The sequence below is a fragment of the Tachypleus tridentatus genome, chromosome 9, assembly GCF_004210375.1.
Source record: "Tachypleus tridentatus isolate NWPU-2018 chromosome 9, ASM421037v1, whole genome shotgun sequence".
NCBI lineage: Eukaryota > Metazoa > Arthropoda > Merostomata > Xiphosura > Limulidae > Tachypleus > Tachypleus tridentatus.
The window spans coordinates 112,341,414-112,366,505 of record NC_134833.1 but is presented as its reverse complement, the minus strand read 5'-3'; the positions used below and the strand labels follow the sequence as shown (position 1 = coordinate 112,366,505).

At 35.3% G+C, this 25,092-nt stretch overlaps 1 protein-coding gene across 1 annotated transcript in view; it reads right to left on the bottom strand.

Annotated features, from left to right (window-relative positions):
* The window catches only part of LOC143227451 (alpha-(1,6)-fucosyltransferase-like), a 44,109-nt gene that overhangs the window by 17,449 nt on the left and 1,568 nt on the right, over window positions 1-25,092 (bottom strand). Inside the window, exons 2-3 of the mRNA XM_076458897.1 lie at window positions 7,150-7,303; window positions 766-954 (exon numbers count right to left, since the gene is read on the bottom strand). Of these exons, the coding sequence (XP_076315012.1) occupies window positions 766-954; window positions 7,150-7,301 (341 nt within the window). The 5' untranslated portion in view covers window positions 7,302-7,303. The remainder of the gene's footprint in view (window positions 1-765; window positions 955-7,149; window positions 7,304-25,092) is intronic.

The following is a 25,092-nucleotide window of genomic DNA, read 5'->3' as shown; positions in this document are numbered from 1 at the left end:
TACGACATTAAACTTACAGGAACAGACTTTGATTTCACAGAAAAAAGATAGAAGAGGTAAGGAATATTTTTGGATAGCAGTTTCAAATATTGTAACATTGAATGCATCACTCTAGATACTGGGATTGTTGACATGTGTAACTTTATAAAAAAAGATCCAAAACAAACTTTTTTATTTACGTGCTCCATACCTAACGTACTGTTACTTACTTTCCATTACATAAGGAATTAAGTTTCAACATTTATAAGCATGAAGTTATCAATCCGTGTTTCATATTATTATATTTCTAACACATTTAATTATTTCTCATATTCATCATAATAATTATTAACTTTTGCCTTTTTTATTCTTGAAGAAGAATGTTCAATTATCCCAAAATCTCTTGACTTTAAACATCTTTTGAAATCTATTTGGCTTTTTTTGTCTCGATACAAGAAATGTATATGAAAATGAAAACAAAATAACTCTAATACTGAACTTATGTACTCTTTAACTGAATAACTCATATAACTTTAACTGAATTTAACTCATACAGTTACTTTTATATAATTTCCGTTTGATGCTTACTTTAAAATATTATGGATTCTAACCTTTCCGAAATTTCTAGATAATGCCGTTACACACTCCTTTAAACTAAATATGTTTTACATTACATGAAAATCTAAACTGATAAGTTGTAGATTAACTTTATTCTAAATATTTAATTTTTCGAGTAGACAAAGCATAATATGAATAATAATAAAACCACTTTTTTGTTTCACTTACCTTCGAAAGTCACCCAAGTTGTCCATCATCACCCTCATGAGGCCTTTGGCTGTCACGTCAGATATTTGTTTCTGTAAAATTTCAGTTCGACTTATAAAATAATACCATAGTTCGTTCACAGTGAACATGGCGTGTCTTCTGGAACTTTCCGACTGAAGACTTGGGACAGCTAACTTGTCTGAAACAAGACTGATTTGTCTTTTTTCAGTATTTTGAGAAATAAATTAAAAAAGAATATATATTTTAAGCAAGAAAAAATGTGTACTACCAACTGAGATAGATTATTCATATTTTAAAGTATACGATTTGATAAACATTTATCCTAATATTGCAAGCATATCACGTACAGGAACTTTAAGTGTTATACATTTATAACCACCTACAAACTAATTATACTGAAGAGAAAGTTGTAATAAATGACAGAAACATAACTGGCTAAAAACAGTGTTGTGTTAATATCTCAGATCGAAACTTGTTCTATGCTTTATTTTGGTAAAAGTGTTAATACCCATACCAGCTGTTCTGAGATACATCTTTACTTCAAGTGTGTTTCTCGAGTGTTGTGTTGGGTTTGATCGTCAGTGAATACTGCACAAACACGTTGAATGTGTGAAGTGATGTATTACAACAGTTTTATGTTATATTTTAATCGTGGGTTTAGGAAGCTAAAATCCCAATCACCCAATGAGATTTCATACTACTTCATACGTTCTGAAAATACACATATAATAGCAAAATAGCTAAACTACTGAAAAAGAAAAACTGACCTATATTTTAGTTTGAGAAACCACTTTACCCCTTAAATCTTAAGGGTTATACATCCACCTTTGCTTCTTATTATATTACTACTTTCATTGATACTGTACTTCATATATTTTGACCTCGTAATCTGAGGGACGCGGGTTCGCATCCCCGTCGCGCCAAACATGCTCGTCCTCCCAGCTGTGGGGGCGTTATAATGTTACGGTCAATCCCACTATTCGTTGGTAAAAGAGTAGCCCAAGAGTTGGCGGTGGGTGGTGATGACTAGCTGCCTTCCCTCTAGTCTTACATTACTAAATTAGGGACGGCTAGCACAGATAGCCCTCGAGTAGCTTTGTGCGAAATTAAAAAAACAAACAAACATATTTTGACCTAAAATGTACTTATAAAAGAATTGTTTTTTTTTTTAATACGGGGATGCGAACCCGTGACCCTCAGATTACGAGTCGCACGCCTTAACACGCTTGGCCATGCCGGGCCTTTATAAAACACAACACAGACTATCTTCATATAAGTACATTCCCGTAAAAAGGTTGGTTAATAAAACATTATAAGAACGATAATTCAGATATACGTTGCCGTTGGTTCACTAAAACCAAGATTACCAAACCAAATATCCAGGTAACCTCCACAAGAGTGTCCGAGAAGAGGATAACAAGAACTACACTTATGTTCTTCATGGTTCCTAAAAACGCTGCTTTATTGACTTGTTGTTTTATCCTGATGTAGTTTTTTTTTTTTTTTGGAGTCTTCGCTACAGTGTAAAGTGCAGAAATTTCATCTTTCATAATAGGGATCCATATATTTTACTGAAAGTGCTTATATGGTATTCATCGTTGTATTGAATGAAGTTAAAATTGATTTCCATTATCTAAGAAACAGCGATAAAATCCAAAAAGAAGCTTTATTTATACTATCTGTACCATGTTGGAAAATCCTAATCACCTTGTGATCATTAGTAAAACGAGACCCAAATGAATCTTACAACAAACTTCTACCATTCACATGTAAGGAATTTTTTGTAAAATCTTTCTGTAATTTGCTCTTCGATTATTATTATACCTGTAGAATGATTTCTTCACAAAAGCAAGATCTATATGAATTATACTGTGCATAATTGATTGATGAAACATTTGTACCTCATTAGCTAGCATTTTTGATTGGACTAGAGTGAGTTTCCTGTAATAACACTTTGTGAGGCTTAATTATTGTAGCAGCAGTCCTGTGTGTTTATATATGGTCGTGTTGATCTCCAGTCATAGATGCTATTAACTATGTCTTAGAAAATGGTATGCTTAGTGCCTTGTTTCTCTTCGATGTATTACTTTGTTTTTGGTATCTGTTCTGGAAATACCTGAAACCGTAATTGAACTGCACTGTTAAATAAATGGCCAGTGAGCTAAATATACAGGTGCTAAACTTGTTGCTGGTGGCGACATAACTCGTACTTGAGATATCGCCCCACTGTACAAGAATTTACAAGAGAAGTAACTTATCTCTATGTGTAATGTTTGGTCGTGGTAAATATATTTTACTGAATGTTGGAGTTCAGATTTCAAAGAATATAGTCCCCCGCTGGTACAGCCATAAGTCTACGGATTTCCAACGATAAAATCAAGGGCTCGATTATTTTCGGTGGACAAAGCAGATAGCCCGATGTGGCTTTGCTATAAGAAAACACATCCAAAGAATATTATGCGATCTAGAAATTTAAAGTAACACAATGCTGGCCAAAATATTAAGGCCAATGAACATAAAAAAATATACATTTTGCGTTGTTAGACTCAACCACTTATTCGAGGAGAGCTTCGAGAGATTACAATAAGAAAAGGGAAAATAAATTAAAAACCTTTTTAGCATTTTATAGGAAAAGTGTAAACACTATGAAATTAGCCTAAATACTAGCTGACCAAAAGTTTAAGACCATACTGAAAGGAAGTGTCAATCAGTAAACACGTAACGAAATTTAGTCATTTGTGTTCAAGCATTAGCGTTGTCAACATCTCCCACTGACATCTCCTGTGTTACATTGGGTAAAAATATGGCAAAGGCAAAATAAAAAGTTGACAGAGTTTGAACGTGGCAGAATTGTTGAGCTGGAAAAGCAAGGTCTCTCTCAACGTGCCATCGCTCGTGAGATTAAGCGTAGTAAAACTGCTGTTGCAAATTTCTTAAAAGATCCTGAGGGATACAGAACGAGAATTTCAAGTGGTCGGGTCAAGAAAATTTCGCCGGCGTTGAGCAGGAGGATTCGACGAGTTGTCCAGCAAGATATCAGCCAATCGTCAAACTAGATTAAGGTCCTTACGGACGCAGAATGCAGCTCAAGAACAATAAGACAGCATCTCCGAGAGAAAGGCTTTAAAAACCGTAAACGTCTTCAAAAGCCACGCCTCTTTCCACACCAGGAAACACCACAGTTAAGCTTTGAGGAGAAGCACCAAACATGGGACGTAGAAAAACGAACGAAGATTTTGTTCTCTGATGAGAAAAATTTAACCTGGATGGTCCAGATGGCTTCCGACGTTACTGGCACGACAAGGATATCCCACCGAAGATATTTACTACACGATACAGTGGAGGAGGTTCCATCATGATCTGGGGTGCTTTCTTCTTCCATGGAACAATGGAGCTTCAGGTTATACAGGGGCGTCAAACAGCAGCTGTCTACATTGGCATGTTGGAGAGAGCATCCTTATTGACTGAAGGCCCTCGCTTGTGTGAAAATTACTGCAGGACAACACTGCAATCTACAATGCCCGCAGAACAAAGTACTTTTTCATGGCGAATAATGTGATTCTTTTTTACCATACAGCGTGTTCGCCCGAACTGAACCCCATTGGAAATGTTTGGGAGTGGATGGCAAGGAAAGTCTATAGAATGGACGTCAATTTCAAATAGTGCATGATCTTCGTAAAGTCATCTTCACCACTTGGAATAACATTCCAGCCAGCCTTCCGCAAACGCTTATATCGACCATGCCAAAGCGAATGTTTGCAGTTATTCGCAATGACATCCATGCAACTCACTACTGAGACCTCTTGCTGGGCATTTCCTACCCTGTTTAGGACTCATTTTGGAATGGTCTTAAACTTTTGACCAGCTAATATTTAGGATAATTTCACAGTGTTTACATTTTCACTATTAAATGTTAAAAAAAGTTTTTCATTTTTATTTTCTCTTTTCTTATTTTCATGTTTCGAAGCTCTACTCAAATAGGTGGTTGAGTCTAACAACGCAAAATGCATATTTTTTCTTTATGTTCACTGGCTTTAAGATTTTGGCCAGCAGTATATAAAATGACCTACATACACTCTCCCTTGAGAATTTCTTTTCATTTCTCTCTCTACATTATTTGGCCCGGCATGGCCAAGCGTGTTTAGGCGTGCGACTCGTAATCTGAAGGTCACGGGTTCGCTTCCCCGTCGAACCAAACATGCTCGTCCTTTCAGCCGTGGGGGCGTTATAAAATTACGGTCAATCCCACTATTCGTTGGTAAAAGAGTAGCTCAAGAGTTGGCGGTGGGTGATGATGAATAGCTGCCTTCCCTCTAGTCTTACACTGCTAAATTAGGGACGGCTAGCAGAGATAGCCCTCGAGTAGCTTTGTGCGAAATTCAAAAAACAAAACAAACAAACATCTCTACATTATTTTTTTAAAAGTTTTTTAAAGTTTGTTTGTAACACAACTTCCATCACCATTAGATTTCCACACACAATGTAGAGTAGAATTGTGTCTGAAACTTTAGACATTGATTTATTTATATATGTATTTTATTTTATTAAGGAAAGTTTAAAGTTCATTCATCTGTTTATAATAAGACGCAAATACTGAACTTTTGTTCATTAATAAATCTATATTATAGTTTGTGACCAGCTATTTATCAGACATGTGTGTTTTAGAATGTAACATACACGATTTGAAAGCCCTTACTTTGTTATTGCAGTTCAGTTGAGGTGTGGTGATTTGCAAGTGCAGATAACATCTAAGATTCACCCATACTTCAAGGGAGAGTTACATTGTAAGATATTTTGACCCAATATTTTATATAGTAATTTTAAAACAACGAGACTTTAGTAATTTGAAGAAAAGTATATGCCTAATGTTAAACCATATTGATAAAAGAAGACAAGGCAAGATTAAAGAAGGGGTAAAAAGCAGGCTACAGTTTGGACATAGATATTGATAAGATGTTGAATAGGATTAACTTCATGTGTGTTTGTTTATTTTACTAAATTAATTCTTCTCAAAGTTAATGTTTTACATACAGTATTTTTGGTTTTGTAATTTGACAAGTTACGCTAAACGTCATACTTTTTTGTACTTGAATAAACATAACTTTCTCCGTCTTCATTACATGTTTCTTCAAGAAATGTTATGTATACTAATATACACATATCAACAATAAACATTAAGTAGAAAATAGAAGGAGATACATAATATATATTTAAATTAGGTTTAGTACGTCAAACGTTTATACGTACGTTCGGTTTTATACGATCTAAGTACCGCCAGATTAAGGATTAATTAAGTCTATACCAGGCAAGGTTATTCTCAGTCCACGCGAGCACTTAAATACGAAATGACAAAGAACACTAATTACTTATATTACATTCCCTGAACGATGTGAAGTACAACGTAGAGACTCATTTATATGTCTTGTTACATTGATGGAATGATTAATATAACATTAAGACGGGCAAGAACCCACTTATTATTATTTAAAAATCATTTAGCACATAACCAAAAGCTAGCATGACTAGGTGGAAAAGGAATAGTGGTACAAGAACATTTCTGTTGTGATAGAATGTTGGAAGGTCTCAAAACATAAACAACGTGCTTTTACATGCTCAATGCTGATAAGATATGGCTACATCAAGACAAAACATCAAGTCAAACACCCAATCAAACGTGTTGGATCTTAGGCAAGATGAGTGTATAAACGTTTGATGATGATATACCCAATCGATAACACTTCATATTTATTTCTCTGTCTTCGAACCGTTAAAAATTTACACTGTTGATATGCATAATAAATTATTTACAGACGAGAAGTAGACAACCGACTTCAGTACACTCTGTGAAAGCTTCATGTACTACAAATTGTAGTTAAGACTAATAATATATAACCAGGAACAACACACAGAACATCATTAGTGATGGAAGAACGGGTTGTAAACTAGACTTATCTTTAATCGTTATTACAGATCGTAAAAAACCTCTCTTACTCTACTCAGTAGATTTTAAATAATAACAATGGATTTTATTGTTAAGGTACGGAAACTTATTTTCAATACAAAACTTTAGATTAATGTATATGTCTACAGAATGAGCAGTGTTTATATATCTTACTGATAGGTAATAGAAACATAATTAACAAAGTAATTAAAAGAGCTATCATTACCTAGAAGAAAGTTTTAGTGGGAACACTTTCTGAAAATGTGAAATAAGTTTAGAATTAATAAATAACGTTACGTATCGTCTAATAGTTAATTCATGTGAATACAGTAGATATCACTTATATTATTAATTTGTACAAATAATCAGCAAAAGAGACACACAAATTAATTATTAATAATAATAATTTACTTCGTTTTTAAAAAAATATAGAAGTACCTTACCTTGATAAAGTTCTGTAACTTTCTTTAATTGTTTTTTGTTCCCCACGATACAAAGGTAGAGAAATGTCTTTTCGCATATAAATCATAGCCAAGATGATTATGCATATTATATTGACAGCAATAATCCCAACAATAAAACGTTTCTTTCTCATAACTTGATAGAGAGAGAAGAGGACATATTAGGTCTATCTGATAGTTATTTTGATTAAACATATCTACTATGTAACTGGCCCATAACAAGTTTCCTAAAAAATTCACAGCACACTTTTACACTAAAGTCTGGAACAAAATTTAAAACAGAATGAAATAACGACTAGTCTTCTCATGAAAACACACTTTACAGTATAAGATAAGAGAGTTTAGAACGAATATATTTCACCAACATATTTATTTATTTAGCTCTTAAAAAAGAAATAAAAACAATTGTACTGAAAGTAGTAGCAGATAAAACTAAATAAAATACGTGTTATTCTGATATTTTTTCTCAGTAATACTAAAATACCGGTAGCTTCTCTCTGTGTTTTGTAAAAGTGATAGTCGAATCCCACTATCTGGTCAGGCAAGAGTTGGCGGTGTGTGGTGTTAAGTAGCTGCGTTCTTTATAGTTTATCTGTCCACAATTACGGAAGTGTTATTTAGAAAGACATTTTGTGTAGCATTGCTTGTAACAAGTCACTCAAATAAACCGATAAGCATTCATCTTAATTATTTATTTTAACCCGAGAAATAAAACCTAAGACTCGCGCAAAACAAGTCAAAATAAATGTGGTTTCGTTGCTGACAGAATGCATTAAACTTGATAACCTTCAGAGGGACTTACAGTTTACTCAGTGTAATCCAGGATATAGAATCAATCTAAGGAGCTTACGAGAAACTAAACTAATATTTTCTACTTTATAAGTATACGAAATCGGTCAAATTGAAGGGTCAAGGTAAAAATAACTGTTGTTAAATTAATCGCGCTATTCTCAAGACGGCTGGTGTGGTTAATCTGAAGATGACGTAACAAGGTCGAAATGTTGTTCTGTATTCTACTTTAGTCGAAGTTCTAATACTCATACCAGCCGACTTGATAATACATATTTACTTCAAGTGGGTTTTTTGTCGTTACGAATAAATGCTCTATTCTTAAATATATCTCTACGAGGACCTACAGCGAGGAAGAATAAGCAAGCTAGAAATATTTTGTGTAATTATTCTGCGAATGTGTGAAATGAAATTTAACATTATGTGTATCGATTCTTTTTTCACTCATTTTCTTCATACATAATATCAGTTTGACTTCCTAAAGACATTCATTCTATAGTGTGTAATGCATTGTGTATCTACATGTTACAAATATTCATCTATTATTTTGCTGGTAATTTCTGTTTTGCCCCGTACTTGTGTTTTTTAAACTAACAGCAGATATATGTACAAAAACTAATTTTAATGTGACAGTCAATCCTACTATTCGTTGGTAAAAGAGTAGCCCAAGATTTGGCGATGGGTGGTGATGACTTCCCTCTAGTCTTACACTGCTAAATTAGGGACGGCTAGCGCAGATAGCCCTTGTGTAGCTTTGCACGAAATTCAAAAAACAAACAAACAGACTAGAGAGAAATCATCCCACCCACCAGCTACATTTTCTTCCAACAAATAATGGGATTAACTTTCACATAATAAGGTCCCTACAGCTGAAAGGGCGAGCATGGTCAGTATGACAGAAATTAGAGCGCCCTAACCACCATAACAGGCTCATTGTGTTTTCAACTGCGTTTGTGTGACCATGTGAAAAGGCTCAAAACATAAAACTTGTGTTACTTATATATCTCGCTTTTCATTATTTTATTGAAGATGTTGATCATTGAATTTTTATTTTGAAATATTGAACTGTACTTTTACAATGGATTACATAACTTTAAAGAAATGTTCCATATTATTTTTAACATGATCTAAACTTTTGTTACTCATGTATTAATATGAAATTTTCATAACGAAATAAATTTAAAAGAAGTTTCCAACATGGTTTTTATAACAAAAATACCTATCTCTACTCGCAGGGTTGAAAAAGTATATCAACTTTACGTGATATTCTGTTTATAGATTTGTGTGATGGCTCATTGCAAAGACTATTTTCTTTTGTATTTCAAGGAACTCTAAAATAAATTCAACAAAACACATTTCTAACACAAATTTTGAAACTCAGAGCACGCGTTGACCTCATTTTACGATTTAACGAGAAAACAAGAGGCATGAAACACTATTTGACATGGGACTCTGTTACAAGTGACATATTGAAATAACTTCAACATGAACAGCTTAATCAATATATTCCACATGTTGTCTATTGTTACACTAAACCTTGAAAACATTTATATGAGAAAGGAAACAAACTAGAACGATAGCCTCAATGCCAGGGTTGTAACAACTGCCCCAACAGACACCGTAGTAAGAGGGGGGCACGTGAAATAGTGGCTCATAGCACCATAATAAATTGAATATGAACGAGGTATCAGGGAATATTTTGCAGGAGACCCAAATTCTGCGCTACACCTCTGACTAAAGCATTGAGATTTTGTGAGTTTGCCTACTGGTTTTAGAAACCTGGTTCTTTGGAGCTTAATGGCACAAAGGAACGAGGTTATTTGCGTCAGTTTTTGAATGAACGACCCACTATTACTAAGTAAGATAATTATGTGATATGTACTGCTTACTAGCACTAAACGACCCACTAATATTAAGTAAGATAATTATGTGATATGTACTGCTTACTAGCACTAAACGACCCCCTGATATTAAGTAAATTAATTATGTGATATGTACTGCTCACTAGCACCATAAGCAGGGTACAAAGTATTTTATATCTTAGCATTTTAAAAATACTAAATAGAAAGACACACGATACACAAATACAAGGATTCCTTCTTGTTTACTTACTAAACTCTTTTTTTTTTATTCAAGACAAAAATGCACAAATTTGAATAATTCTTTTCACACGGTGACAGGACTAGCTTTCATGTCGAACGGGAGTGATTCTTACTGTTGGAAGTGCCATCGATAAAATATTATTCTTTAATTTGTTGGGACACATACAGCCAAAATTTAAAATATACCAAACTGTTCTATATTTGAATGGTGAGATGCGTAAAGTAGGATGTAATATTGTTTCACTAAATAGCAAAGCTATTTCAAACACAGCAAAAAGACACATTCTTTTGTTCATAACATTTTCCATTATAATAAAGATGTGGCCAACAGTAAAATAAATAATAATGACATCAAACTAGTTCTGTAATTTTGAACTGACCAATAGTTAAATTTCTCTTCAACTATCTTATAGATATACAAAATTAATCCAGTTTTATTGCCTATAAGTTATTTATCCTGGCAAATCACATTTATTCCAGAAAGAAGCATAGCGACGCCTTTTTGAAACATTAATTCAGTACATGAACTACAGGTGTTTATTTTATTCTTTTATTGGCGCAAATTTGTTGGTCACGTTTTCTTAGTGGAGGTTTTCACTCATTGATCTTCAATGTACAAAAGTTTCAAAGTAGAAATTTTAACTTCGTGTAGGTAGTTCTGAATGAGCTCCAGACAGCTGAAACTAGGTACGTCTTGAGCGGGTTACTGGTATGGTTAAATAAATTCGACATGAAATGCACATTCCATATCATTAGCCATCAGAAAACAGACTGTCGTTAATTGAAAGATCTGCATCACCTCGACCTGAAGAGAACCACTTAAAGTCAAAACAATTGCTTTGAATTAAGCATCAATACATTCTTTGCCGTCGCTCAAAAGTAAAAGAAGAAACCTTTCTTCAAATTTATTCGAAATTATGTCTAGCGCATAATATAATGACATTTATCCACTTTATTTATCAGCAAGTAATAAACATTTCATGACTTCTGATGGACAGCTCATATAACATTCAATGCTGTGTCCAGTTTTAGTAACACATCTCAGTTATAAGTATTTGGATATACAATGTTAAAATCGGGGGTTCGATTCTCCGATGTAAAAACAGCAGATAGTCAGATGTATTTTTGCTTTAAGAAAAATTACACACAGTTATAAGAGCAATTGCTTCATTCTAGCAATATCCACTCTTTTATCCTGTCAAGATATGAAAGACTGTCATTGATTTGTTGTTTGATATGATCAATGTAATATTTCTTTTTCATTTAGTTTAGCCCCCCAGTAGCTCAGCGGTATGTCTGCGGACTTACACGCTAAAATCCGGGTTTCGATACCCGTGGTGGGCAGAGCACAGATAGCACATTGTGTAGCTTTGTGCTTAATGCAAAAAAAACCAAAAACATTTAGTTTATAAGGCTGTATTTTGTGTTCGTGACTCGTTGTTGTCGAGAGTAGAGAGTGGCGCGTGGGAACTGATAGTAAAGGGGTGGGGGGCGTGGCGAACCAATGAGGGGACGAAAGGTATAAATTGGGCCAGCGGAGAGGAAGATTGAAGTAAATCTATAAGAAGGTAAAGTTACTTTTATATATGTAATTCCCCCCCCCTCCAAACTAAAACCCAATATATCTATAATAACCAAAACAAACTTTCGAGTTTGGCGTTTTTAATCATAATTTTGAAGTTTTAGGAGAGAAACAATATCTTATCCTGCATACGGTTAATGAGAGCTGCCTGAGTTAGTTTCAGAAGCTATTCAAGGGGTGAGAGAAAGAAAGTCATAACAGTGGTAAATGGCGTAAAAGAAAACGTAAACGTCGGCGACAAAAAAGACCATCTGCTCACGACTAAACTACTATTGCATATACTGTGGAGGTTACAATCTCGCCATTGAACAATGTTAACTTTTGAGAACCTGGTAGCGTTGGAGAACGTTTTAGATTAAAATCGGCGAACTAGAAGAGTTTGTCAAACAATAGCTAGAGAGGGAGAGAAACCGCAATAGTGAAGAAAAGAGAACAAATTTGAAGAGGAAGAATGAGAATGCAAATTAGAGAGAGAGGAGAGACTAAAAGTGAAGAATGTCAAAAGGTAAGTGGCAATGAACTCAAGATATCCAAATTTAATTGACATCAAGGTGATATGGATATTTTCCTCGAGAGATATAAAATATTCACCCACAGCTAGAGATGGGACAAAGGAGTCTGGGCAGTGTGTCCAAGTCCATTTCTTGCAAGGAAAAGGCCTAGAAGAATGTGCGGGCATGACGTCAAAAGATGTCATGAATTATGATTAATTGAAAGTAGCTTTATTATTAAGATATGAACTTTAATGAAGAATGATGTTGGACATCTCAGAATAGTTGGATCTGACAATAGAGAAACTTTTTCTGTTTGTGGCACAACTGTGGTAATGCTTTATCAGATCGTCTGATATGCTCGGGTGTAAATGTTTTGAAACATTGGCAGACCTATTAGTGCAAGAACAGCTTATGATCAGATGTTCAAACATCTGGCCATTCATTTTAAAGGATGGAGCATCAAAAGACTGAGATCTGCTAATTGGCAGAACAATATATGGATATGCATTGAGATAGTACTAACTCTAGCTACAGGTGATAGGAGGCTAATAGACAGAAGGGAGAAAAGATATGTTTGTTACATAATGGGGAAACATTGTAAAGGAGTGTAAATGCAGTGGATGCAAGTAGATAAACATCTCTATAAAGTGGCTGGTACTATTTGCAAAAAAGTGCTAACAAGAAACGAGTGACTGGCATTATGTATGCTACCACAAAAGAAACCAAATAGAAAAGAATATTCAGTACGTGACTAATAGTCGGATCAAATTAGCAAATGGATCAACGGTGCCAATAGTGACAAAACGCATGTGATAAATATCAAAAAGTACCAAATCATCATGTGTCAATATGCAAAGGCTACGTCGGGGATAACAAGGTAAGGGTTATAGAAGACAGTGGATACAGTAGTAAGAACTAGCCTAGTATGGGATAATTAGATAACATACTTCTGTATGTGTTAATCGATGGAGCAGTAAGATAATTTCCAATAGTAAAAATAAAGGTAGATATTCCATATTATGTAGGAACTCTTGATCCTATGTGTATCAACTAACCAATACATGACTTTGTAACAGGAAACCTACCAGGTAGTAGCAATCTGGAGGAATTAAGTAAAAAAGCCGTCATGACCAAAGCTCAAAAAAAGAATGCAGGAACTTCGCCACAGAAACTTTGGTAAAATGCCTGGAAGAAATGATAACACAAACCAAAAATTTCTCTCAAAGCAATTATACTGGGGAAGTAAAACGAATCGTATCATAGTGTCAACAGAATATTGAACTCAAGTAATGAAGTTTGCTTATTAATCAACTGTGGGAGGACACTAGCAACAAAGAAAATGGCAAACAGTCAGTAATTTCTCTTGGCCAGGAGTCATGGGAGATGTAAGTAGATTCTTCAGATCAGGTGATATCTTCGAAAAGGAAAGGTAGCCTAGGTACTATTAGGGAAGATGCCTGTCATGGAAGAAATGTTCGTAGTGTAGCTGTGAATTTGATTGGATCACATACGTAGTGTCTGATAAGGGTAACTGTTGTGCTTACAGTAATCGACTTTGCAACACATTAGCCAGAAGCAATACCACTGGCAAAGATAGAGTAGCAGAAGCCTTTCTGCAAATATTTTGAAAAGTAAGTTTGTTTGTTTTTTTCCCAGAGAAATTGTTAGCGGCATAGGAATCCAGTTACCCCAGTAGTGACGCAGGAAGTTTGAAGACTCGTCAGTTCTCGGCAACTCTTTCACTACATACAATCCTACGCGTAATGAACTTTGAGGGTCAATGGAGTTTTAAAGAGCGTGCCAAGGAAGATGTGCTGAGGGATATCACATGATTGGGATGGGTATCTGCAAGCAGTATTACTCTATTGAGAAGTCCAACAGGCAAATACAGGGTTTTCACCCGGTAAATTACCGTATATAGAAGGACAGTGCGAGGTCCAATTTCAAATACTGAAAGTGTCATAAATAGGAGAAAAGTCTGAAATAAGGAAGATGTATCAGTATGTATTAAACCTTGGAAACCGACTGGAAGAGGCCTGTCAACTTGCTCAAAGCAATCAAACATTTCTGACAAGAAAGCCAAGGATTGGCATTTCAATGTTGGACAAAAGGTTGGACAATAGTTTTGCTGTACAGAAATTGCAACAAACTTGCTCTGCAATGAAAAGGAACTTTTGAAATACTGGAAGTACTCCAGAGAATGGACTAAAAGGTGAACGTGAATAAAAAGACCAGAATCTGCCATGTGAATTTGTTGAAGTATTTTGGGAAAGATCTAAAATACAGCTATTTGAACAAATTGTTGCAGGTGTAGTAATTATAGAAGCAGCTAAGAGTGACCTTTCCTTAGAATATGAGAAACTACTATCCCTTTCAGATCACTAGAGGGATATGAGTTACATAAAGACGTCAACTTGGAAACAAAAGAGGTACTACAAGACATGTGCCAATATTCAGAATTTTTTCATAGATAAACCTGAAAAGACAGTTCATGGAACACAACATCGAGACCACAATGCCTTCATTGTTGTCTCGATCTTGAAGCTCTATCAGATACGTTATGATAAGACCTTTTATAAAGAAGAAAATAAAGACTCTGTTTAAAGCTGGAGTCATCATGCTGTCGAATTCAGACTATTCTTCTCTAGGTGTAATCGTGATAAAGAACGGATCAAACTGTTTCTATATAGACTTCCATAAACTGAATATCCTGACAAAGTTCGACTCAAACTCTAAGCAATCCAGAAGCCATTATAACAAAACTAGATGGAGCCATTTTCTTTTCAGAATCGACTTCAGTAAAGGTTATTAGCAAACCCTAATAGAAACAGTATTTAAAGGGAAAATGTCGTTTATGACACCAGATAGGTGCTCTTAATTTAAGCAAATGCCATTTGGACTAATGAACTCAACATAAACATTCAACCACATGATGAGAGGGATGGCGTGCAATATCACTAACAATGAGCACTATAGAAACGATTTTTTGACATGCAGTACAAAATGAAAGACAAACTGAAGACTTAACTATCTGTACTAGCGAGTAAGAGCAGCAAGTCTTACCATCAAAGTGCTACATTAGATATTCCATGCCAGAGTTGTTTACAACGTGGTTGGAAACTGATAGTCATAGAAAATGAAACGATAATCCGCATATGATATACCAGCTCCAACGATTGTACAGTAAGCCACATCCTTCCTGGTGTTAGTAAGATACCGTAAGAAATCCATCCCAAATTGTGGTGAAACTACTGCACCATTCGCTGACCTGATTTAAAAAAAAAAAAAAAAAAACCTTAAGAAGGTGAAATGGAAACAATCGCACCATGTGGCATTCTAGAAATTAAAGAACATATTTAAGAATCTCCTCAATTCTTAGAATGAGGGACTATTTCTGGTAACATACAAATTCAAAGTTTTTAAATAGAGAAAATTAATCTGATTGAATGAATGTCTGATCGTCATATTTTATCGTCCAGAAGTTCCAGAATTATTTTATGGGAATGTGTATATCATACAGACAGACCATCAACCACTTGCATACATTCAAAAGTGTAAGATCGATAACACGAGAATCATAAGGCGGAACCTGTACCTCCAGAACTACAGGTCCCATATAGTAGCTATCAAAGGAGATCGGTGTTGGAGAAGACTGCATGAGCAGATTATACATAGTTTTTGTATCTCAAGAGAAGAAAATACTGTGCAGAGGAATTGTTGATATAAAAACTGCAATTCGTTTGTTGTATATGATCATTGTAATATATTAGTTTTGTTTAGTTTATGATGGTATTTTGTGTTTGTGAAATTTATTTCGAGAATGAGTGGTGGTGGACCAATGATGGGATGAAAGGTAAAACGTGGACCAGTGGAATGGAATGATAGCACAGCTACAAACAAGGCAAAGTTATGTCGATGGAGGTTATATTGGTGTGACGTATCCATAATAACAAACTTTCGAGTTTTGATCTTTTCAATCATACTTTTAAATTTACTTGAGAGAAATATTAATTCTTTCTGCATATGGTGAATGAGATATGCCTGAGTCGGAGCTTCAGAAGCTATTCGAGGATTCCTATTTCGACTTCACTTTCAAAAATCCCAGAAAAGTACCTTTATTAATGTAAAGAGCCTTAAATCCTCGTGTCTTGTGTCCTCTAAAGGCAAACCAGCTCAGTTGAGAATAGTATTGGGCATCCATAAGCCTTTTCAATATTTGACAATTATTTACTATGCATTATTTTAAAGCTTTTATCAGTTTAGTCATAATGTGGCATTTCTTAGTTTGATAGTTAATTATGAGAAACATTTTTCATCTTTGCCATGAATTAAGGATTTTCATGCTTTACTACCCATTATAAATCCCTACCATGGGATAAATTGGATTACAGCAAGCTCGGATTTATCTTCTTCAGCCCCAAGATTTAGAATGATTTATTCGTTCTCGCCCTCAGTTGCTGAAATCTAAACCTACTGACAGACTTACCTACTCAAACCAAGGCAGAATTGATGGAGGAAAAACATACCTTTCTAATAAAGAAAAATAAGGTTGTCGTAACCCAAGGGGTTCTCCACCCACCTTTCTTCCACCTTAATAAAAATGACCTTATTGGCACAGTGGAACTGTCAGTTTCCATTCTAATCCGGATGACATTAAAGCCTTCCTTTATTCTTAACACTTGTGTATTATTACTTACTGGTAACTTTTGAAACTTGTCAATACATTCATCTTTCGGCAGTTTCCTTTTTCCACCACATCAACACGTACCTGTGTGGGTCGTGAACATAGTTATCAGTGCTTTTAAGTAATTTTTCAATCACTTTTAGTTGATTCATATCAAGTTCGCAGTCAAATCGCAATGATTTGTAATTTTTGAATGTATAACATGGATTTCTTGTGTTCTAGCATCAAATTGAAGTACTTAACCTCAACAGAAGTTAGACCACTGAGGTTCAGGTATAGAGCGTATGCGTTTATTTCGTACTACCGACTAGAGGGAGGCTCGATATGGCCAGGTGGTTATGATGCTCAACTCGTAATCCAAGGCTCGCGGGTTCGATTCCCTGTCACACCAAGTATTCTCTCCTTTTTAACCATGTGAGCGTTGTAATGTGACTAACTGGCAAAAGAGTAGCTCAAGAGCGGGCGGTGGGAAGTGATAACTAGTTGTCTTTCCTCTAGCCTTACCCCTACTAAATTAGGGAAGGCTAACGTAGATAGACTTTGTGTAGCTTTATACGAAATTCTCAAAACACATGAAAGAAGGTATTTTTCAAGTTGTAAGACAACCTTCCTTTAAACGTGAATTTATATAACTGTCATGCAGGGAACGGCTAGTAAAAATATATAACATTTATTACAACTAAATGACAAGCACACGATTCAGAATAAAGTTTTCAACATTGTTGAGATGTGACATAAATTATCTATTGTTGGTTTAAAAGTAACGGATTTATTAACATACGCTTATTTTGATACCTACGTGTTTTACGTTGCAAGTAACGTATATTGCTGGATGTATATTGCGGAAGTCCCACCTCTTCTATAAATTTATAGAAGATTCTCGAGAATAAGAATCAACAATATTTGTATTACGAACATTAAACGTCGGAGAATCTTGCCTTAAAAATATAAACCGACGCGGCGAGAGAGACAGGATATTATTGGTCAGCTGCAGTCAATATATTAGAAGCCTCGAGAGCTATTATTGTTATTAATGCTTATTAGTTTGAAGAAGAAAAAAAACTACCGAATTTGATCAGGTAAATCTAGATTTCGAACAGTGCAACTTCAGTGAATTAGCTTTGGGCGTTAGTATCTTTACCAGGATATTGGATATCTTCCTCGTTAGTCTGCTCTGAAGGATGTGAGGTCAGCCAAGAAATGATAACGCTAGCTTAGGCGAGGACGAACAATATAAACTCAATTAATTTGTTCATATTGGAACTGGACCATCGATAAAATTAAGTTCTAGACCAGATAGACTCTGCATATATTCTAAATTGTAGTAACTGTTAGTATCAAGTGTATTATTATTTGTATATTAAAAAAAAATTGTCTTAAAGATTGTTTCTAATTTCCCGCAAAGCTACACGAGAGCTATCTGCGCTAGCCTTCCCTACTTTGGCAGTGTAAGAGTAGAGGGAAGGCATCTAGTTATCACCACCCACCGCCCACTCTTTGGCTACTCTTTTACCAACGAATAGGGAGATGGACCATCACTTTATAACGCTCCCAAGGCTGAAAGAGCGAGCATGTTTTGATGTGACGGGGATTCGAATCCGCGACCCTCGGATTACGAGTTGAGTGCCTTAACCACCTGGTCAGTTCAAAACGAGTTGTGTATCAATCTCGCTGACAGTTATACATTAACATTTAACTTCTAAAATCAAATTCAAATTTCCAGTTATTTCAAATATTATTACGTGACGTATGAAACATAATAAATTATAATTCGTAACAAAGGAATATCGAACAAATTTATAAAGGAGAGGAATATACTAGTAGTTAATTTAAAGTCGTTTTTCAGTATTATGTTTGTTTGTCATTAAGCGTAAAGCTATACAATGGTCTATCTGTACTGTCGCACTCAAAACTGTCGTTTTGAGTTTTAACAGCTGATATTGATTAATCATTTGAGTGAAAACTGGTTGTTGATAAATACTACTGCTTTTCCTCCTTACAAAACAAGAGGTAGCTTGTAATTAAAAGTGGATGGGGAATAATCAGCCTAATGGTGTATGTTACAAAAAGATTGGAACACTGACTGCTAAACGAAGTTCGATAAAGAGGTTTGGCTGTGCACGTGCTTGTAATTCATAATATACTGCTGATCTAAACAATGACACCACTTCTTTTTTAGCGAGGTTGTTGGAAAGTGACGAACGAAGAAATGGTTGTAGTCTAGGTACTCAATATGTCTATCTTTATTCTGTCGCCGAAATCTGCTTACGATCTTTAAAAGATGACAACACAATTCAAAGATGTTATTGTGTTGAGACTCTTATAACGGGCCCAACTACCTTCATATTCGCAACGAAAAGTAAAGGCTAGATTTATTGGGCATATTAACTTTTCTAAGCAATCATTAACCCTAAATAGATATTTAACCCTAAATACATATACACAAATGTAAAAAGAAAACAGACGTAGCTAACGGAATTTTGCATAGCATAATTTAAGAGTTTTCGATATAAACAGTTTTTATTAGTACCGTTACGCAGAAGGTCGTAATATAATTTATAGATGAAATTTATGTATCAAGATATTGTTATTCCAGTCAAATGTTTTAAAACCAGTTCTGGTATCCATTATCGTTAAGGTTTCTAGTATTAATAAAGCCTTCCGTATTATACATCACATTAATAAAAAATAATAAACTTGACCATAATATTTTTTAAAATAAAGATATTTACTTGTTGATTTGGTACGAATAACATGACATGCTAACAAAAACCACAACTAATTTTATCTTAAACAGTTATATTACAAAGCTTCCTTAAATAAATGTATTTTAATTATATAATTGAAATCCAGAATAACCATATTTTAGCTTTACCATTCAAAATAAATTAAGAAACAAGTAACTGTAAAATATGTTTTAAGAAAAAAAGCTAGAAGCACATAAAATGCCAACATCTACCATCACGGCTTTTGCACTACATTTCGAAATTTGTGGAACACCTTACAAGAGCACAATATTAAGTTATTGATTTTTGCACCGCGTGCAAATCCTTTCTATATAGCTTTGTCAAGTGTTGTCATGGTGATGAAACAAAATAAACTGTACCTCCAATGTTTAGTAACTGGTAGCAACAGTTTCTTCATTAATTAACTTGACTTGCCGAAAATTTAAGTGATTAGCCAATAGCAACAAAGCTTAAATATATGAACAGAGAGAATAATGTAGAACAATGATCAACATGGGTTCTTAAATATTTCTACTTAATCCCATAAAAGAAATGTAAAAAAAAAACAGAACTTTTATCATGTCAGCTTTGTTCATTTTGTTTCGAGTTTAGATGTTTATCTCTTTCAGGTTAATTCTTTAACACTTTAGTTTTACCTTTTAAAATTATATCACAATCTTTCTTTACAGAAAGACGACTTAATGACTAACGTGTCCTGATGTGGATCAAACGATCATAGGTTCGCGTTTTTAGTCCTACCCTTTTACAGCCGTAAGTAAGTTAACGTGCCAGTCACAGTGAGTCATCCATTTGTTTCATTTAAAAGCCGAATAAATCATTTGTGGCATTGAGTGCTACAAGATAGCTACCTTCATCCTATCAGCGGTTCCAAAATTAGGAACTGATACATATGATTCGTGGTCGTTTATTCTATGCTATGTAGGCTTGAGGTGATTGCTGGAGTTTTAAAACTTTTTTTTTTATTGGAAAATGCTTCTTCGTTATGTTTTTAATCATTTCACGTAATGAAGAGTTGTAAAACTGAAATATATTTGAAGACCGTTTATTTTTGCAAGTGTTTTACTTGCATCAAATTGTTGCGCAAAGACTTGACGACTGTAAATATTTTATTGAAAACTCGTATTTGAAAAGTATGATTACTGCTTCTCGAAGGGTTTTTAGGAAAGTTTCTAGGTAACGAGTAATGTTTACGTAAGTAACAATGCCACTTATTCAAACATACGTGTTTAGGCTAAACTTTTGTCCAAGCACCTTATTTTAAATCACTTAATACTGGAGAACTAAAATAATTTCACTTTACTCAAATAGTTATTACATAGAAATTTGCTTTTGTAGTTAAATGTAGTTTTTATCTTCAGAATATAGCACAAAACAAGTTGGACGTTATTCTACTAGAATAACGAATAAATATTTAAACTTAGTAAGATCGTCTCTTATTCTTCCTTTTTAACGAAAAAATAACTTAAAATATCGTAATCTATTCCTGGAAGATAACACGTCCGTTCGTGCATCCCTGGCCTCATTCAAAAACTACTTTAAACCCTTTTCAAAAAGTCAATTCTTTATTAGATTACAAGATAAAAATTGTACCCAACGAGGCCTAAATACTAAGTTCTACCATTAGATACGAGCTTGTTTAGGCTAGTATTAAATATGGCTATAAATTATATTAACTTTGCTGCTGACATTGTACTGTTTCAATAGCTTGAGTTACTTGTAATAATATACCTAGACTCTTCAGTTATAAATTAATCAATATCGTCTCAGATACTGCAGAAAGCGTAAAATATGCAAATCGGGAAATACTTGTTAAATTTAATAATACTTCGCTCAATTACCCACAAATGCGTTATTCCACCCCTAATTCCCTCATTCCAAACATACTTGCCCCTTTTAGTCCTGGGGGCGTTATAAAGTTACGGTCAATCCCACTATTTGTTGGTAAGAGTAGCCCAAGAGTTTGCGGTGGGTGGTGATGACTAACTGCCTTCTCTTTAGTCTTTTCCTGCTAAATTAGGGACGGCTAGTGCAGATAATCCTCGTTTAGCTTAGTGCGAAATTCAAAACAAACCACCCCAAATCCGCATTCTTTGATTTTGCACTAAGTAAATGACCGCTAGAGAACGTTAAATTGTAGATGTCGTAAGTATCTTATTGCAACAAACAATGTTTACTAAAGTTATTAAAATAATATTGTTCAAATTCAGTGTAAACGTTTTTATTATCCACTCAACAATATAACTAACTAGGTTTATCCGAGTTTTTGTCGGAAAACTTCGCCGTGCGGGTCTACTATCACTCATTGCACAGTTCTTTATATTGTGACTTGTTAATTTCTCGAACCTAAATTAATCAATAGATACACTGTTGAATTTCATGCAAAAACACTCAAAGGCTACTTAACTAACCGTCGATATTTTTCAGATGGCAGACTAGAAGGACAGCTAGTCTGTTAACTAGTGCGCTAGTGTAATCGAATAGTGAAATCTTACAATCACTCTTGTACAGGGGCGTAGATCCTGGGGGGATGGGGTATATATCCCTCCCCTTCATTTTAGGTGGGGATATGGTGCATCCAATCATTACCTTCTACAGTTTGGTCTAAATTGTTTTATTGCATCACAGGCCTGCAAATTGTGTTTTGTTCTTGTGATTCTCGTGTTCTTACCGATCGAATTACATAATTAGGCCTAGATGTAGGCTTTTTCAGTAGCCGAAATGTACATCTTTAATATCGGCGTGCTTCTAAGCTTTTCGACCTAAGCGATAGTTCGTAAGTTTCAGTCAGTAGGCCTAAGTATACATGCAAGGCTTGCAAGCACTATCACAGAATCTACCTATGTCTTGTATGTAGTGTAAGATTACAATTTTCATCACAACAGATTGAACAGAGCGTGAAACTCGAAAATATTACTTCCAAAGGTAAACTCCTGTGATCTAGATCTGGCAGGCCATTTGTAGCTTGTAACTGCATCAATCTTTTGTATATTGTGTGGTTTTCCTGCGCCATTTGTTCTTATTCATGTCAAGCCGGTTTTATTGTCGAACGCCTTACTTTCCTTAGCTGCCGAAGCCACTAACCATAGTGTACGTTTAGTGTAAGTTAACGACAGGTTCAGGCCGCTCGGATTCAGACGCGCCCTACATCACCCCTTCCGCTTCCTGTAATCTGAGCCTCGATTTTACAACAGGGCTCATTATACTTGTTTGTGGCTCTCATTAATCCATAAAATTTCAAATTATCACCGCCCTCTGATAAAGTGCTGGTGCTTTATGGTAAAAAAACAATATATTCTCTTATCATATAGTAAAAAATTCTACTTTTCTTCTGTAATTAGAACACAGAAGCGATTTCAACGGCCTGAAGCCTCTACTCGAATTGTATTGCTAGTTTTTGTTTAGGCGTTTTTATTTAATGGCGTTATATCACAACGTGTTTGCCTTTTGATGAGCTTTAACAGGAATATAACATATTTGTGATTTGTTTAAGTATTTTTCGAGAAACTTGCAATTGCTTGTATTATAACTAGCACACATTATTGTCCCAGCGATGCGCAGGCGGTCAATTCGGCTCGAAAGTCACTGTGAGGTTCGCACGTTCGACTTTGTACAGTTCAGTCCTACTTCCATTCTGTTCTATCTTCGTTCGTCGTACGTTAGCTTTTCAATAAAGACTGTATTTTAGCCTGTTGAGTCATCTGGAAAACAGATTCCAATTATGACAAGCAAGCGTCTGAAACTTTCCGATATTAGACACTTCTGCAAGCCAGTTACTAATACTACAAGTGGCGATGCAGATAATCCAACAACCTCAAGCAAAAGAATAGAAACTCTCCATATAGAGGAAATACCATGTTCATCAGAGGACGAGTCTGAAAATGCTTGTGCGACTATTGCACATCATGAACCACCAGATAGTTGTGAAACAAGTTTGTGCAGTAATGAAAAATCTGACACTCCACAGATACAGTGTAAAAAGCCATATCATCCAGACGCACTACTAATACCACGACAAAAAGCAAAATATCAACTTCCAGGGCAAGTGGTTTGAGTTTCCGTAGCTGTTCTTCGATAATCAGACTCAGTCATCCTTTCATTGTGCCAAGACGGAAAATGGAGGCCTTTTCACAGGGAAATTGGAGAGGCCAGTGGATTATACTTTCATATCTACCGGTTTTTGCAACTGGAAAAAGGCAAAACAGAAATTCAATGAACACCAATACTCTCAGCACAGATTTCTATATCTCCAGAAGGTTTACTTGATGTACCTCCAGTGACTGTCTAGCTACATGATGGAAGAAAAAGCAGCAGGAAGAATGCAAAGGAAGTCTAGCCAAAATATTCAGAGGTTTACGTTTCTTACTGCGTCAACGTTTACCACTACGTGGACATACTGAGGGGAACTTCCTGCAGTTAATGAAACTCCTGGAAGAGGAAATCCCTCAGTTGACGGCCTACTTGTCAAAGAAAACCATTCACATCACCCCAGGCTCAGAATGAAATAATGGAGATGTTCAGCCATCAAATACTGAGGAACATAGCACACGAAGTGCAGCAAAGTAAAATCTTTGCATTAATGGTTGATGGCACTTAAGATGTCACAGCTGCGGATCAGGAAGCAATATGTGTACGATACGTAGATGAGAACCTTGACGTCTGAGACATTTCTTGGTTTGTACAGTGTTTCCAATACAACTGTTGAAACAATATCCTCGACTATACTTGATGTACTGACTAGACTTAATTTACCACTGTCAGGATTAAGAGCACAAACTCATGAGGGAGCCGCTAACATGGGTAGTGCGTACAGTGGATGCTAGGCAAAAATAAGAGAAGCAACCGTCAGCTTTGTATTTTCACTGCGGAGCACACAATGCTAATTTAATAATGCAACATGCAGTTGAAGCTTGTGAATGTGTTTGAGATTCTATCCAGTGGGTACATGAACTTGGTGTCTTGCTTCAGAGGTCAGGCAAATACAAGACAATCTTTGAAAATATTGTATCGTCAGACAGCCACAATGGTCCAGTTAAATACATCTGCCCACTGTGTCCAACACGCTGCTTGTGTCGCCTATCTGCAATTAAATGTGCTAATGATCACTACAGTGACATTGTAGATTCTTTGTCTGAATTAGCAAATGAAAAATCAGATAGCAGTGAAAGCACGAGGTCTGTTGGACAGATTTGACAAAGGAAAGACAGTTTTAGGATCATTGACGGCTCGGTACACCATCTGCAACAGCTAGACATTACTACAGAAGCCAATATTTTGAATTTGTGGACACAGTCATAGAACATCTGACCACTAGATTCAATGTAGACAACAATGACTTGAGGCAATATGTGGCACTTGAGAACATGATCACATCTGGCAAGATTGACAACTGTTTTAAACTTCTATGCAGAAATCTCTGCACAACGGATCGAGTTTCAGTTGCCCATGTTCAAAGGAACAACAAAAGTAGTATCTCTGAAAGGTGCGAAGGATGCTTACTGTAAAATGCATGAAAGAAGCCAGCATATGT